General features: G+C 40.1%; 1 protein-coding gene across 4 annotated transcripts in view; it reads right to left on the bottom strand.

Moving 5' to 3' along the window:
• LOC121292693 (MAGUK p55 subfamily member 5-like) overlaps positions 1–16750 on the bottom strand; it is a 95819-nt gene that overhangs the window by 39602 nt on the left and 39467 nt on the right. For 3 of the 4 annotated variants that reach the window (XM_041214985.1, XM_041214986.1, XM_041214988.1), the window contains exons 2-3: positions 11010–11527; positions 5972–6180 (exon numbers count right to left, since the gene is read on the bottom strand). In XM_041214985.1, coding sequence (XP_041070919.1) covers positions 5972–6180; positions 11010–11364 — 564 coding nt within the window. In that variant the 5' untranslated portion in view covers positions 11365–11527. The remainder of the gene's footprint in view (positions 1–5971; positions 6181–11009; positions 11528–16750) is intronic. The other variant, XM_041214987.1, reaches the window with a different exon arrangement.

Below are 16750 nucleotides of genomic sequence, written 5' to 3' on the forward strand. Positions count from 1 at the left end.
CATGCCCTACCATCCATTCTTAATTAGCACATTCGTTTAGATAATATCACCAACTTCAACACCTCTGTGTTCTTTTGTCTGTGACATCTTTTGATGATCTGCTCCTATCACTGTTTGCTTGTCCCTACAACCACACCACCCCCCTCCATTTCCCTGCCCCCCTCCGCCCACCCACCTTAAACCAGCTTATATTTCACCCCTCTCCTTGGATTCACATAGTTGTGTTGAAGGGTCACGAGGACTCGAAACGTCAACTCTTTTTTTTCCCGCCGATGCTGCCAGACCTGCTGAATTTTTCCAGGTAATTCTGTTTTTGTTTAAGATTATGGCAAGCCCTTCCACTATCCACAGCAACCTGGGATGCAAGCCATCTAGACCAAGCGACTTATCCACTCTAAACATGGCCACAATTTCCAGTATATCTTGCCAATCAATTTTCACCCCATCTATTATCTCTACCATCTCTGCTTTGACTGATATTTGTCTGTGTCCTCTTACTTAGTATATACCTATACTAAGTAATTATTCAATATGCTAGGATAAAAGCAAAATACTACGGATTCTGCACATCTGAAATAAGAACAGAAAACACTGGAAAAACATTTCAAGTCTGAAGAAGGGTCATACAGACTCGAAACATTAACTCTGTTTCCCTCTCCACAGATGCTTTCAGACCTGCTGAGTTTTTCCAGCATCTTCTATTTTTATTCAATATGCTAGCTTTGTCTTGTACCTCTGTCCCTAATAAGACCCACCCACCTCTTATTATTTACATGCCAGCAGAAGACTTTTGTGTTCCCTTTTATGGTGACTGTCATTCTAGTCTCATATTATCCCTTTGTCAGTCTTATTTTCTTCTTCACATTCCCTCTTAAATTATATCTGGCCTGGCTCTTGCTTGAAGAATTCACCTTCTGCCCTCATCATATTTTCCATCTCATCATGCAAGGAACCCTGGCTTTGGCTCTCCTGGCTTCCCCTCTTGTTGGGATGTATCTAGCCTGCAGCTGAAACATCTCTCCTTTTGAGATCACCCATAGCTCCATTACAGTTTTTCCTGTCAAACTTTGGTTCCATTTTGCCTTGGCAAGATCCCTTCTCACCCCATTGAAGTTAGCCCTCTTGCAATTTAGAAGGTGTACTTTAGATTGCTGCTTGCTCTTCTCCATTATTAATCTATCCCTATGAAATGATGATCACCCCTACATCCAGTGTCCCCCACAGACATTTGGCCTGCCTCATTCTTGAGCAACAGGTCCAGCAATGCCTCCTTCCTAGTTGGACTGAGATCATAATGGTTAAGGAAGTTCTCCCAAATACATTTTAGGAAATTCCTCCCCCTCCTTACCCTTTACTATAACATTATCCCAATCGATTTTTGGGTAATTAAAGTCCTCTTACATCACCATTCTATAGTTCTTGCAAATCTCTGATTCCCCTGCAGATTTGCTCCTCCATCTCACAATTTGGAGGTTATAGATTACCTCCCATAGTGTGACCATACCCTTTTTGCTATGAACATCTAACCAAATGGATGCTGTCCTTGTCCTCTCAAGGGCATCTTCTCTTTCCAGCACAACAGTCTCTTCCTTAATCAGTGCTACCATTCCACCTCTCTTTTCTATTTCCCTATCTTTCTGAACAGTTTACATTCATGGATATCAAGCTTCCAGTCTTCACTGTTTTTAAGCCATTTTTCTGTTATTGTCACATCATATCCCCACACATCTATCTGTCCTTGTAGCTTACCAACCTGATTTACTACAGTTTGCATTTATATGCGTGCATTCAAACTTGTCTTTCTTCATAGTCCTTTTTAGGCTTTTTTTTATTCTTTCATGAGATGTGGACATTGCTGGCAAGGCCACATTTGTTGCCCATCACTAATTACCCATCTTAAGTCTGTTCCCATCTAATATGGTGGTACTTCTTTCTCTAGTACTATCCAACACACACTCCTTTACGCACCTTATTTCTCATTTCTGCTTCTACATGCTGATGCTGACTCCTCTGCTAGTTTAATTCAAATCCTCCCAAACCACCCTGGTTAAACTGCCCATGAGAATAATATGCATTCTAGCTAGCTTCGTAGATGGTGACAGGACTTTGAGGGGTCAGGAAGTAAACCATTTGCACCAAAATATCCAGCCACTGCCCAGCTCTTGTAGCCACAATTTTGATATAGCTGATCCAGTTTAACTTCAACCCAACAGTGACATATGAACACACATGAAATGAGGAAGGGAAAAAAAACTGACTGGTCCATCTAGTCAGTCCTGTATAATTACGATATCCAGTGTATGACAATATGTATGCTCTCTTCGTCCCATTGCCGTCCATTCCACTCACTGAAAATCTCCAAAATAAGTGACCCCAAAGATTTTGATAGTGAGAGTCTTGGTGATGGCAGTATTATCAAGGGTCAAGGGGAGGTTATTGGGCTTTATCCTGATCAAGATGATGACAATTTGGTTTGTAAGTGTTGTCATTTGTCAACATCAGCCTGGTTGTGAAGCTTCATGATTGTAGAGAAGTCTGACTTACAGATGTTACAATTCATAAACATTCTTAATTGGTCAATACTAGATGCGCCTTAGTTCAGAGATATTTTTGGAAGCTATGACCAGATACACTGGAACATACGCTGGCAATTTCCCCAGGGTTTATTCTGCTCCACTGCTGCAACTCTAGTGGTAACTCCAATTACTAATTTAAACAGGGATTTTGGCAAAGTTGGAGAAGCCCCCAGAAACTCGTCACCCATTCCCCAAAGAGTCATTTACAAATAAAAAACACACGGCTTTCAAGGTGGATCAGCAGAAGAGGTTTCAGTTGGCTGAAATGGTATTACACTGTCGGGACACTTTTCAGAAACACCAGCTGCAATAAGCATTAACTATCATTTTGCTTTTCAAGCCCTCAGCCAAATATTAGCCCAGTTTAACATTAGTACTATCTTGCACATTGATTACTGACATATAAATGCCCAACTGTAAATGAACAGTTCATTAATTGAATGTGGTCGTCTGACTTCTATTTCCGAAGGTTTAAAGTTTCACTTCAATGTCTTGAAGTATTTTAAAAGTGCAACAACCAATTTTTCCAACTTTATTGCCCAACAAAAGGGAGAAACTAAAATGTATAATGACTGGCTAATTGACAAAAAGCACAAGAATCCAAACAAATAACCACAACAGTGTTCTGATTTCCTCTAGCATGCTCTGATTGCATTGTGTACAAACCCCTCAATTATAAAATTCAGCAAAGTAGGTTACAAATGTATTTACATAATAATGAGTTTTCATTCCACAGTGTCTTGTACATACTAAAAACTTCAATTAAAAAAAGTAATAACACATCTGTTGAAACTAAACAAGGATGGCAAAGACTCAACCTTTATTATGAGTGGCACAAATCCTGTAATTTTAACCTTTATTTGCAAAAACAAATAAAGGATATGTGGCTTTGTAATGGTTTCTTCCGATTGGCTGACATCTATATCGATCACATGAAGTTTCTTCAGCAAATGAAACCTTATTCTTCCCTAAATACCAATGTTTTTCACGAAACAGTTTCCAAGAATCTGTGGGAAGGTTTTTACAATATTTTCCCACAAACTAAATTATTTATTTGTGAAACAAGAGGAAACATAATTTGCTTCCAGTCAGCTCCAACACCAATATTCACCTCTTCCTATGGCTCTCTCCCCAGGACAAACACAGAGTTCTTAGAAACTTTCAGGATTGGAGAAGGTTTCTGATGTAGAGAGGGTGAGGCCATGAGAGGATTTGAATGAGGGTGAGTATTTTAAATTGAAGGAGTTGGGGGTATCAGGAGCCAGTGTAAGTGCAGGTGATGAGTTGGTGTGAATAGATGCGGTTAGAATATGGGGAGTAGAGTTCTGATATTTTTACCAAGGCGAATTCATGATTTTCCCAAAAGCATATGACAAAATTATAGCTCTGTAACAATGGCTAAAAGGGGCCTAAGAATGAAAATAAGCTTTCAGATCTAACTTGCCGATAAATTCAATCGTCCATATAGAAAATGAAAATATTCTATTTGCTACAAATAAAATTCAACTCTCACGATGGGTAGTTAAAATGCAATATTTGTACATATTTTCCTCTTGGAAAGATAAGGGTTTCATCAAATTCTTGAAAACATATGTACTGCTGTAATTTGTAACAATAATGTTTTATGTATTCGAAAACCTTGGGTGCATCTAACCCCACTGTTCCAAAACAACTTCCTCTAGAATTAGTAGCAGCTTCCTCTTTCAAAGAGGAAGTTCATCCAGTCTTTCTATAAGTCATTCAAATACCTCTCTTCCGCCTGCTCCCTGCTGACAATATGTTCCACAATTTTAACACTTTCTTAGTAAAGAAAAGAGATCCTTAAGCCTATTTCCCTTTGACAGCGTTAAAAAGTGTCCACTTAATTATCACCAATGGTTGTATTGTTCTTCATTGATATTAATTTTATTAATGGAGAAAAATAGCCATTTTTCCCCACTTGGACTAACTGAGGGAAGTTTATATTTCTCCAATTTTCCTTGCAGAGATAAATATCTCAGAATGCTTTGCAAGGAGGAAGAGGTAAATATGTAGCAGGAAATTAAAGAGTTTCCAGAGGGGAGAGACTAAAGGCATGATCTAAGACAGGGGTAGGGAACCTATGGCCCATGGCACCTAGCCCGCAACAAGGTTTCTAAAAATATAGACGTATGACAGCAGCACCTTCAAAATAGCATTTATCATCAATGTTACAAACTTGCTTTGGATGTAAGTGTCAGCTGAATTACTCTAATAACATTTAACAATATGTTCAAATTCAGCCATTGCATTCAAACAGCGGGTGAGTTGAACATCTCTGTATTCTCTCTCAAAAAAAACTAAAATAAGTTGATTTTCGTGTGTGCGAGATCTATGACTGATTTTGTGTGTGTGTGTGTAAGGCCCATGATAAGAGAAAGGTTCCCCACCACTGGTCTAAGAGATGGGTCTTTGAGGAAAAAATTGAAAACAGTGAGACAGATAACACAGCAGATAGCATTGAAAACCAGTTCCAGAGTGCAGGAACATCATGTTTAAAAGATTGGGTGCTTATGAGGAAATCAAGAGGAGTTGTGATAAACCATCTTCAGAGAAACAGGGGCGAGGAAAGTTTGGAAAACAAGGTGGCTAAGGGATATGAAGCAGCAAAAGTGGATCTTAAAACAGATTTGAGAAACAGGGTGGTGCTGCAATTCAGCAAGATCAGGGTGATGGATGTACAAGGCATTACATGTACAAAACTTCAATTACAGAGTGCTGCATTAACCCGTGTCAGGAGAGTGCAAATAGAGAGAAGCAGGTGGTCAAGGTGCTCAATAAGGGAAAAAACATTGGTAATACTGGGAGTGAGGGAAAGTGGGCATAGTGGTACTCTTGGAAATGTACTGGATTTTGCCTTTAAAGCATCAACAAAACATTGATTTCAATCTGAACAGAGAGCCAAGAAGGATAGTGGAATCAAAACTAGAAGCGCATAAATGGTGATGAGTTCCAAACAACATATCTGCAGTCTCAGCAATGAGCTGAAGAAAAAGACAGCTTATGCACAACCTGGATACTTGGATGTCATTTTAAAGCTAAAGCTTTCAGAGGAAGATGATCCCATGTATTCGTTAGACACTACAAAAAGAGTAGCATACAGATTTTGAATAGGAAGGGAGGGAACCAAGGAGATTTGGCAGGCAGAAGATGATTGAGAGCAGGAAACACTGGAGATGTTATCACTGCAGTCATAGCTCATGTTCCAGAGTAACACATTGCTCAGGTGACATAAAAGGCACCAGGTTAACATCACACCGTAAATTTAATCACCAAAACAGCCTTCAAAAGCTGCAGGCAACTTGTTGAAAACAAAGTTTTAAAAGAGGAAGCTTCATTACAATCCATTCTTTAATTTAATTTAGCAATAAACCTACCTCCTGGGATAGTTCCTGTGCATTGGCGTTCACAGGGTATGGTGGACTCATCTTGTGCATATGAATGGCTACCGTATTGTGAATGCTGAAAGCATTTTGGAAATCCCGGTTCTGAACCAGCTGCAAAATGAGTGTCACATCATCCTGACTCTGACTGTCAACCAGGCTGTGTTGTATGTGTTTTAGAGAAGACAGCAGCTCATCTACTTCTAGAGTTAAGAAAATAAAAGTCTCGTCAGTAGAATTATCCAATTATTTTTTTCCCCAAAGTATATTTATTATGGTGTTACCTCATCAAAGGTGAACGCTTGTTTCATAATTCTTCTGCTTTATTTTTTTAAAATAATGCACACATTTACATAACTCTTAGGCTTGAAGGAATGGTCCATCAACTCAGCCAGTTTTCTCTGCTCCAAAATTTCAGTGCACCTCTGCATTTTCCCAGCTGGTAGGCAGAGGGTTAGTATGGGAATTGTGGGAGATAGTGCGCTTCCCATCACCCCAAGGGAATAGTTTGTTCCTGATGCAGAGGTGCTCATAAGGAACAAACTCTGGCCTCTCATGGCTGTGCTGTTGTGCCTTCAAGTAGCAGTTCAGCATACAGACACTTACACCAGGAATAGCAACAACAAAGCTCAGGATCTTCCACATACGTGCCCCTTGGTGTTCCTTGCCACCGGCCGCGGCCATACAGAGCTGAAACTCTCCGGCGCAAAATGTGACCCCAAACTGCCGTCATCTTGTGTGAGCGAGTGTCGCATCACAGGTCAAACCAATGGCTGATTGTAAGTGAATGACTAAACCATACAGCTTGGGAATGTCTCAGTTTTAATCCTGAGTTAACGAATTAATTGATTTCAGGTACTGTGCAAAGGAACCACAATTGGCCTCAGCAACCCTGTATGAGGTAGACTGATGGGGATGAGTGACTGAAGAAAATCAGCTGGGATTGCAATGGAAGAAGACAATGAGGTAACATCTGGGCTCATCTATGATGTTCCCCCAAAGCTGAATAGCCAACAAACTCAAAATTAAAGCCTTCTAGGACTCATTGTCAGCTGAGTGAAGTACTGGAGCTGGCAGAATGAAACTACTACCAACAAGTGAAGAATACTAGCTAAAGAAAAAATGTGCCAAGATGACTTTGTGATGCTTAAACCTTGCTGAGCAATATATCACGTACTGGTTTTGTCAACTATTCACATTAATTCCTAACAAAAAAAAATCTCATTCGTAACAAACCATTGCAGGGTCTGAAACTGGCATCGAGCAATAACGGTCTGCTCTGCAATTGTTGCACCTTGTGGGGGATCAGCATGCATCTCTTTGGGACACATGGGTGGGGGATTTTGCGCTCAGAATTTGGGAATGCCAGTGTTTGGGAATGGAATAACTCTGCAGGTCTGTCAGCATCTGCAAAGAGGAATGCAGTTAATGTTTCAAGTCCGTATAACTCTTCATTCAGTTCTAATGAAGTCAGACTTGAAACGTTAACCGTATTCCTCTCCGCAGGTGCTGTCAGACCTGCTGACTTTTTCCAGCTATTTTTATTTTTATTTCAGATTTCCAGCATCCGCAGTATTTTGCTTTTACCTTTGGGAATGGAATGTTCTTCCACTTCACATACCCAGTCAGCATCAAGCATGACCAACACATGCGTAACTATGGTCACAAGGCAGTATAAAGTTCCCTTTGCTCTGCCTCAATAAGATACTTATCAAAAATTAAAAGAGAACCCCAGGTGCAATTTTTCCACTTCCCACATCAGTCATCAATTGTGCTCCCATTGACTGAGAATTTTAAAACGACATCATCTATTTTTAGATATGGGAAATTTTGCACTGAGAAGCTCCATTTATTTAAGACTCAGTTAAGAATGTCCAAATCAATTTCACATAGTAGGCTGCATGCTAGCAGACAGGGACTTTCATTCCAGGAAGGCAGGCTGAATTTGAATCCAGGCCAACAAGTTGTGGCTAACATAGCACCGTGAACAGAGGTTTGTCCCAAGGTGTTTCATAGATGCACGAGGATGACAGAAGCTGGAACAAAGAAAAGATCAAGAGGGTGACCAAAAGCTTGGTGGAAGGTGAAGGTTTTTAAAGGCTGTGTTATAGGAGGAGAGGTTAGTGTGGAGGATGTAGGAGAGGAGTTGAGGGAATTCTAGAGCACGGGGTACAAATAACCAAAGGCAGTGTTGGCAATGGTTGGGGGGAAAGGAGATGTACAAGAGGTTGCAGTCAGAGCAATAGATACTATGGGAGTGTTGGGAGGGTGTAACAGAGATGGATTTATAGACTAGAGCCAGAATCTTCCGTTCGGCCTGCGGGGTCCGTCCCCACACGCAGAGGTGTAAAATGACACGCAGTGACATTGGCCGTGCATCCCGAGCTCACTGCGCATCATTCTGATCTTCAGTTTGGTGGGCGCGCACCAGAGTTGGCTGCGTGCCTGAAATGTCAAAGGCCTGTTAAGGCCATTAATTAACTAATTAAAGTGATTGTCAGAGCTGCCCGTCCAACCTTAAGGTTGGTGGGGGACAGGCGAAGAGCCCAGGCGGCCTTCGCATGTTTCATGAAACGTCATCCGTGGGCGGGATGAGGTTTCATGAAGTGTTTATTAATTAAATAAAATGTCTTATGAAAATTCATAAACATGTCACGAGGGGACATGTCTGAGTAATTTTATTTTTTCCAATGTTTTATTATTAAATTAATCCAGCTCTGTGCCTCGGAGATTTCCCCAACTTTCCCTCCTCTCCTCACCCGCACAGGTAGCGCTGAGTGCTTCCGGATGCACGTCACGTTGGGTGGGCCTCAATTGGCCCGCCCATGTAAAATGGCAGCACACAGCCGATCGCAGGCGGCGATTGGCTCCGTGTCCACTCCCGGCTTGCCTGCCTGATGGAGAGAAAATTCTTCCCTAGGACAATAATTTTAAATTCAGGGTGTGGGAGGCCAAGAGCTGACACAGGTCGATGAGGATAGGGGAACAGGTGAGCAGGACTTAATGCAGGCAAGGATTCAAGCAGAGCCTGGGGTAAATTAGTGTTCCGTGCAGGTAATGGATGGGAGCCTGTTTAGAAGAGTAGTGAAGTAATTAAGTCTGGAGATGCTGAAGGCATGTATGAGGATTCACGGGTGGATATACTGTAACAGGGGCAGAGGCAGGCCATGTTACAGAGGTGGAAGTAGCTGGAGAGGATATATATGGATATTTAGCTTGGAGTCAAACAGTTTGCCAAGATTGGAAATGGTCTGGTTCAGCCTGTGATGGTGACTTGAGAAAGAAATGGAGTCAGGGGTCCACAGTTGATGGCTTTGATGGAGGGGTGACGCACAAACAGTTTGACAGCAGAATGGATCAAGTGTGTTGATGGAGAAGTAGAACTAGTTGTCATCATTATATCTGAAGAACAGGCCCCATAGTTTCAGGATGATGTCATATCTGAAAAAGGAAGAATGGGGGGCAATGGACAGATCATTGGAGGACTCATGTGGTGACAGGGCAGGGATAGGGAGAGAAACTCTTATTAGAAATCCTGTGATGATAATTGATCAGAAAGATAAGAATGGAACCAAGTGAAGAGAGACTCATGGGGTAATGTGGTAGGTCATGTCAAAAACTGTAGAGAGGTCAAGGAGGGATTCAACAAAGTTGCGACTGCAGTATTAAAATGCAATATGCAACAATGCCTATTTTACTTGTCTTATTTATTCTAATTCTTGTGAAGGACTTGATTATTGGGTAGTACATTGCTATTTCACCTCTGACTTCCTCACAAGCCGGACTGAAACAATTCAAACCATGAGAGGCAGGAAAAAGGGTGTAGGGCTGAGGGGCGACATGTTCAAGGGCTTTGGAGATGGAACATTGCTTCATGGGAACAGCGGGGTTGAGGGTATTTCTTTTTTGAGGAGGGTGTCAGAAGTGAAACAGTAATGTACACGATAATCAGCATAAATAAGGAAAGGAACATTTACATCAGTGTACAGTATATATTTTAACACTGCAAGAAACTTGCCCATATTTCAAATTCCAAAAGCATATTTGTTGCAAAACTTTCACTATCTTGCCTAAGCCTTTTCAGTTTTTGTTCAATATTGATATATACGCTATATAAAAAACTATTTTAATGACTGGTATGCTTAAAGTCAACCATTTCAAATAGCACCCATGAAATAGGGAAGCTATTAAAAATATGGTTGAAAGTTTGTTCAGACAAGGCATATTATTTCAACAGTTTATGGCAGCTATTGATCTTGGGGAAAAAAAAATGTTCAGGATTAAAAGGCCTGAATAGAGATCACCTTTGGAGGTCAGTAACAAAGGGGTCTGGATTCAAAGTTAGCGTGCAAGGAATTATGAAAAGGTTAGAAAGAAGTGTTATTAGGACATGCAATGTTTTGCCACAAATGTTTATTGAAGCTGAGTTAATGATATTTTAGAGAGAATTTGATAAACATTCGAGAAGTATTACAGGAGAAGTAGGAAAACCGTAATGAGAATAGTTAGGTGCTATCTAGGAGTTCGTAATAGCACAATCATGATGAACCAAATTGCCTTTTGTTGCAATTTTACAACTGTTGACAAATGCACAGCTTTGCATTAAAAAGGAAAACTCAGCACTTCTGCCAAAATTTATTTGCATATCTTTCCTGTAAATGATGTGTTTTAACTTTGCACTTGGTCACCTTTGAACTTTGCTGTTGCACGTGATGTGAAATAAATGCAATGGTCTAATTTTCATGTCAAGATGCAAGACAAATTTGGCAACATTTCCAATTTATAGTATATTGCTGAGCAGTGACTCAAAATATTGTAAAATGTTACTTCAATCATTCAGATTTGTTAATATCTTTTAGCCACACAAAGCTCATTAATTCAAGAAAGTAGTATGCTTGCTTGACATTTTAATTTTTATGATGACTCAACAACCACATTCTCCTTTAGCAAAATAATATTTAACTACAAATACATTCATTTTATTCAGCAGCCAAGGAAATGATTTCTTGACTTACTTTGTCCAAATACATACCTAGAACTTTAACTGTGTTGCTGGGTCCTTCTAAAATGTCTTCAAATGTAGGGTTATCAATGCCCACTTTTGGCTGAACCTGCGCTAATTTTTTCAGTCGAATGGAAGAATTAAGGTCAAACTCCTGTTTCTTTCCCTCTTCTTCTCGTCTACGACGCATATCATCCTGTTGCTGGCGAATTCTCTCCAACTGAGCGCTTCGACGAATAGGCATGGTTCGTGAACCCAAGTCATCAGGACAATCCACTGCCATTTCTCTGTGCCTTGGTGGCTCATCATGAGCTGAAAGGTCTATGTTCTTAGCCTCATTATCTGATCCCTCTGCAACATGTCCATTCATGTGTGAGGTAGTCATGATTACAACTGAAACCTTTCCACTTATCTTAATATCTGAAACTGTTAAGGTAAAAGTTGGTTTGGTTTCCGAAAATCCATGTTGATGAAGGAGGTGGTACTTGCTGTGAAATTTACATGGCTGTGCTTTGAACTTGACAAGTCTGCCTCAACTTGTGACCTACCTGGAAAAAGAGAGAATCGAACATTAGGGGAAAAAACAAATGGAGTTTCATTCACTGGAAAACAGTCACTGAAATCCCAACACTCCACAATCTATTCTTGGCATTTATTTTCTTTCTCAAGTTTTCACACCACGTTTAGGTTGTGCAGGCACAAACCCATTAATCCTCTACACTGCACTACTGAACTTGAATGTAAACACACCAGACTATTCAATAAAACAAACAAACCGATGCCATTATATATCTGAAGTTGTTTAATTCTTCAAGTTTGTGCCTTTGGTTTTCCTAGGCCTTCTGACACCTGTAGGAAATTAACCAGTTCACCGGTTTGTCATGGTGACTTAGAACCTGACATCTAGGTACAATTCAGCATGAGAAAAAACATTTCCTACAAAGATCAAAAAATTGAGGGACTAAAGTTGAGGAAGGCAGTGGGCCTGAAAATAAAATAAAATACATAGATAATACATAGATAAAAGCAAAAAACTGCAGATGCTGGAAATCCAAAACAAAAACAAAAATACCTGGAAAAACTCAGCAGGTTTGACAGCATCAGCGGAGAGGAACACAGTTAACATTTCGAGTCCATATGACTCTTCAACAGAATAAAAAACATAGTCCATCTTACAACTTTACAAGTTGTGCACAGGTGGCTCAAAATTCTGGTTTTACATGAAGTGCCCATTTAAAGTGCTTACGAGGTAACACTATTACCAGTTAAGATTTTCTGGGACTGAGTTCCTCATGGGAATTTTGTGCAAAAGATATGTCCATTCTCAGGTCACTGAATATCATGTGTCTGAGGCAGAAAGCAAGTGAACGAGAGTGAGTGGGAGCAATCATATAGAGAGATATGGACGTCCAAAGCCAATTTATCACCTCCAGTCTGCGAACGCAAAGAAATTGAGGGAGGAAAAATACAAGGGAAGGAAACAGAAAAACTGTTCATAAAAGAGACACAGGTGATTGAGAAATGGTTAGATACCTACGGAAAAAAATGCTGTGGGGATAAAACCAAGAAAATGATACTGCCTGAAGAAACAATAAAGAAAAACAAAAGTAAGAAAAGAACAAGGGAAACAAAAACTCAAGCATAAAAGAAAACATTCACAAACAACTTGACTTGGCATTTCAACATGAACCAATTTATTTCTAACTGGACCAGTGCATTTTTCACCTGATTTCAGCTGCATGGCGCCTACTTATTCCAGCTGCTGACATTCAGTTACAACTCAACCAACCTTACCTCAGCAGCCAACGGCCATGTGGAATAAAACTGCTGGCTTATACCTGCCACGTGAACAGAGTGTCAGGTTGAGCAGATTGAGTGCTGCCAAGACATAACAATGATCTACCAACAGTACAAAGGTGAAAGTCAGAGCTTAAAGAAAATAACCAGGATTTCCAGCTCGTAGGACAGCTCCATGTTTCTACTATTTACACAGCAAAAGAAGCAGGCCATTCAGCTCCTCAGCCTGTTATTCCATTTGCCCCTGGTCTCTGTCAATCTTGCCTCGATTAACTGGTGTTGAGATTGATGGATCTGCTTCTCTCATTGCGCAACATGTTCTTTAGAAAGACAAGCCAAATTAAATATGTGATTGAGTCTTTCACGCAGTTGTGTTTACAGAAGCAAATGGTTTTGTGATCACTTCAAACTAATAATAATCCAAGTTTCCATAAAACAGACAGAAATCATATCCACCAAACTTTATCCTAAGAAAAGTTCTGAATTTGAGGCTTTTCATAAAATGCACTAATACTGTTCGCTCTCTCTACATGTTCGCGCTCTCTATATGTTCAAGTACCCTAAACTCGTCATTTGCTTTATTGTGATCAATTATGCAACTTTGCCCAAATAACTATTAAGAGTTTGCTTTTGAAATACCAAGTTGACAGCAATATTTCAGAAGCTTCAAAATTAAACTGGAACCTATTGTAATGTTTGGTTAGAGAGTCGGCAGCAGTCATCAGGTGCAAACAACTGTAATGAATGGAACGGTAGCAGAAAATGAGAACAGGCCATGGAATGGACTTCATCATATCTCCAAATAAAAACAAAATCACATCAGAACTTCACTGTATCATCATGACAAAGCAGTAGAGTACACAGAACTGAAACAAACTTCCTCCTTTGATTATTCTGAGGCTACAGTCATTTAAGCTTGAATCAAGCAAAAATTATATAGGCTGGAACCCATGTTTTTAAATTTTAAAAGCTATAACCTGGACTGGCATTCAGAGCAGCAACAATTTTGATGTCAATTAAGTGATGTATATTTCAGTGAAATGCCTGTGTCCTCCTACTTACATTTCCAAATTAAAGCCTGCCCCAGAAAGTAGAAATGAATTGTGAATACAAGCTGAGACAACCATTTGATAATTCAAGAGATTACAAACATTACAATAAAAATGCTGATTTCTATGGTGAATATAGTGAGAAGATCAAATTGTCCTATTTTAAGGAACTTTTAAATGCTATTCTTTATTTAAATGACGACATAACCAAAGGCTTCAAATTGTAGTTTTGAGAGGGAAGGTAAAACTAAAAGCTCAAAGTACAAAACAGGCAACACCATTTTTAAGTGCTGTGCTGGAAGAGAGGCAAATGAGAAAAGAAAGCTTAACCACTTCCAATTTCATACATAAAAGGAAAAAGTGAGTCACCTTCAACTTGATATTTAATATCACCAGTTACTTGGATTTGTTAGCTTTTCCAATATAAAAAATGCATTTCATTATGCTGTGAGTCCAAGCTCTGAGCTTTGAACATAGCAACAGGATTACGCCATTCAGCTTCAAGCCTGTACTACCATTCAATAAGACCATGGCTGATCTATATTCTAAGCCCTTACACCAACTTAGTTTTATATCCCTTAGAACCCTTGGCTAGCAATCATCTAATCAACCTCTGATTTTAAAGTAATTGAACTAGCTTGAACAGCTTTTTGTGGGAGAGTTTTCCACATTTCTACTATCCTTTGCATGAAGATGTGTTTTCTAACTTTTCTGCTGAACGGCCTAGGTCTGGTTTTACCACATGTTCCCTGGCCCTAGACTCCCGAACCAGCATAAAAAAGCTCTGGCCAGGATTTTGTTGAGGTGATAACAGCCTCATCCACAGGTCGGAAAACCAGGGACAACCCCACCTCGGTTGCTTAAGGGAGACCCAACCAGATTTTATATCCATCTGGCAGCTAATGAGCTGTTGTCGGGGCTCGTGCCCCTTTAAGAGACAGGATTCTGCTTCCAAGAGCTGCTGGTCAATCGGAGGGCTGGCAGTTCTCCAGCCCCAGCAGTGCCACCAAGAGTGGTGGCCACAGCTGGGACTGCACCCAGCGAGGGAAGCAGCATGGATATCACCGCAAGGTAACTGGGATTGGGTCTGAAGGGTATGATAAAATGCCAGCAGTGGGGAAGGAAAAGGTTTTTAATTAGCCACTTAAATGGCAAAATGCCACGGGCAGCAGGAAGGCAATGGATAGCTCACCCCTTGCCTTCCTGCCCTATTTTCCAGGCAGAATCCCACCACCTACTATCCACTCCTTGATACCCCAATAACATTCAGGTCTATCAACCCTGCTAATGCCTTTCAAAATCCTAAAAACTCAAATCACCTCTTAACTTTCTAGATTCCAGGATAAAAATGCCTCATAATTTAATGTCACCTCATAATTTAGCCCTTGGAAGGAGTGTAGCACAGATTCAGAGATACCAGGAATCTAAGGCTAATTTGTAGCGCTAGAATTACACATAGTACTCCAGATGTGGTCTAACCAGGACATTGCATGGCCATAGCAAAACTTCCTCCCAATTATATTCTAGCCTCTTAATATCAAGGCTAAAATACCATTAGCCTCTTGATTATTTTTCAGTACCTGACATTTTAGTGATCTAAGCACCTAGGCCCCTAAACCACTTTGGGCCTCGGCTGTTCCCAGCGTTTTGTCATTTAAAAAAAACTCAGGTCGACCTTTCTTAAGACAGAACGTAAGCTGCAATTTGCTCGAAAAGATGAACATATAAGATTTTTAAATTTCTTGAAGTTAGCACCCAGTCGAAAACACTTCCCCTGCACCCCTCAACACAATAGAAAAATTCTCAATTGCAGTTAAACAAAGTTTGAAGTTTTCTCCAGTATGGTCAGTGATGGTCAGAATTTATTGATTATTACAGAGCACATCAGGAATTCAGTTGGTATTAAGATTCCTCCTGCTCAACAACTTCAGCACTGTGCCATTCAGAGTTTTGCTTTAAGAAACAAAAAAAATCCAGGGGTGACAGAAACCTCTGGCATAGATTAAATGTTTTGTAATTCTACTGTAAAGTTGCTAAAATAGAGACATCATTTCAATTCCATGGTTTGAAGCAGAATAGATTTGTTGGATTCACAAGAAAAGCAAACTGGCTGGGCTAAACAGATTTCCTGAAGCTGGAGAGCATTAATTGCTCAGAGATAACAGTCCCTTTTACTCCTTTAGAGTGTTATATTTAGCACCAAATCAAATTACTCCTTTTGAAGAGTGACAGCAAACCAATTCATCTGTCCTTCCAGTTATTTCTAAGAGGCCTCAGGGACAAACAAAGCTCTAATAATCAATTCCAGACTTAATCACGGTAAAAAAGTCACATTTTAATTTCAGATTTAATGACATTGCTGCACGCTCGCTTCCAAGACAGAATGTTCTGGGTTCAAGTCCCATTCCAGGAGTTGAGCACAAAAATTAAGGCTAATGCTCCTGTGTAGTAATGGGGGAATGCTACACTGCCTGAGATGCCATCTTTCGGAAAAGACATTAAACCAATTCTTAAACGGCCATAAAATATCCCACAAAGAGGAGCCTGGGAGTTATACCCAGTATACTGGCCCATATTTATCTCATAACCAACATGACTAAACAGATCGTTTGGTCATTATCACATTGCTGTTTGTTGGAGCCTGCGTTTTCTACATTACCAGTGACTACACTTCAAAATACCTCACTGGCTGTCTGGTGGTCATGAAAGGCGCTATATAAACGTAAGTCTTTTTTTTAGGCTTTCATCAAAATATAAGAAAGATGATAGGGGACAAACAAGGAAACATGGTTCAAAGGGATACTATCGGTAACATATCGTAAGTAAAATGATGGGTTGTTATTCTATTTTCCTTTCAATACACACGTTTGGACAGAGAAGCCAGCACGTATTTGTGAAAATCCTGACATCAAACAACAGGTTATT

Source organism: Carcharodon carcharias, chromosome 20 (assembly GCF_017639515.1).
Source record: "Carcharodon carcharias isolate sCarCar2 chromosome 20, sCarCar2.pri, whole genome shotgun sequence".
Taxonomy (NCBI): Eukaryota; Metazoa; Chordata; class Chondrichthyes; order Lamniformes; family Lamnidae; genus Carcharodon; species Carcharodon carcharias.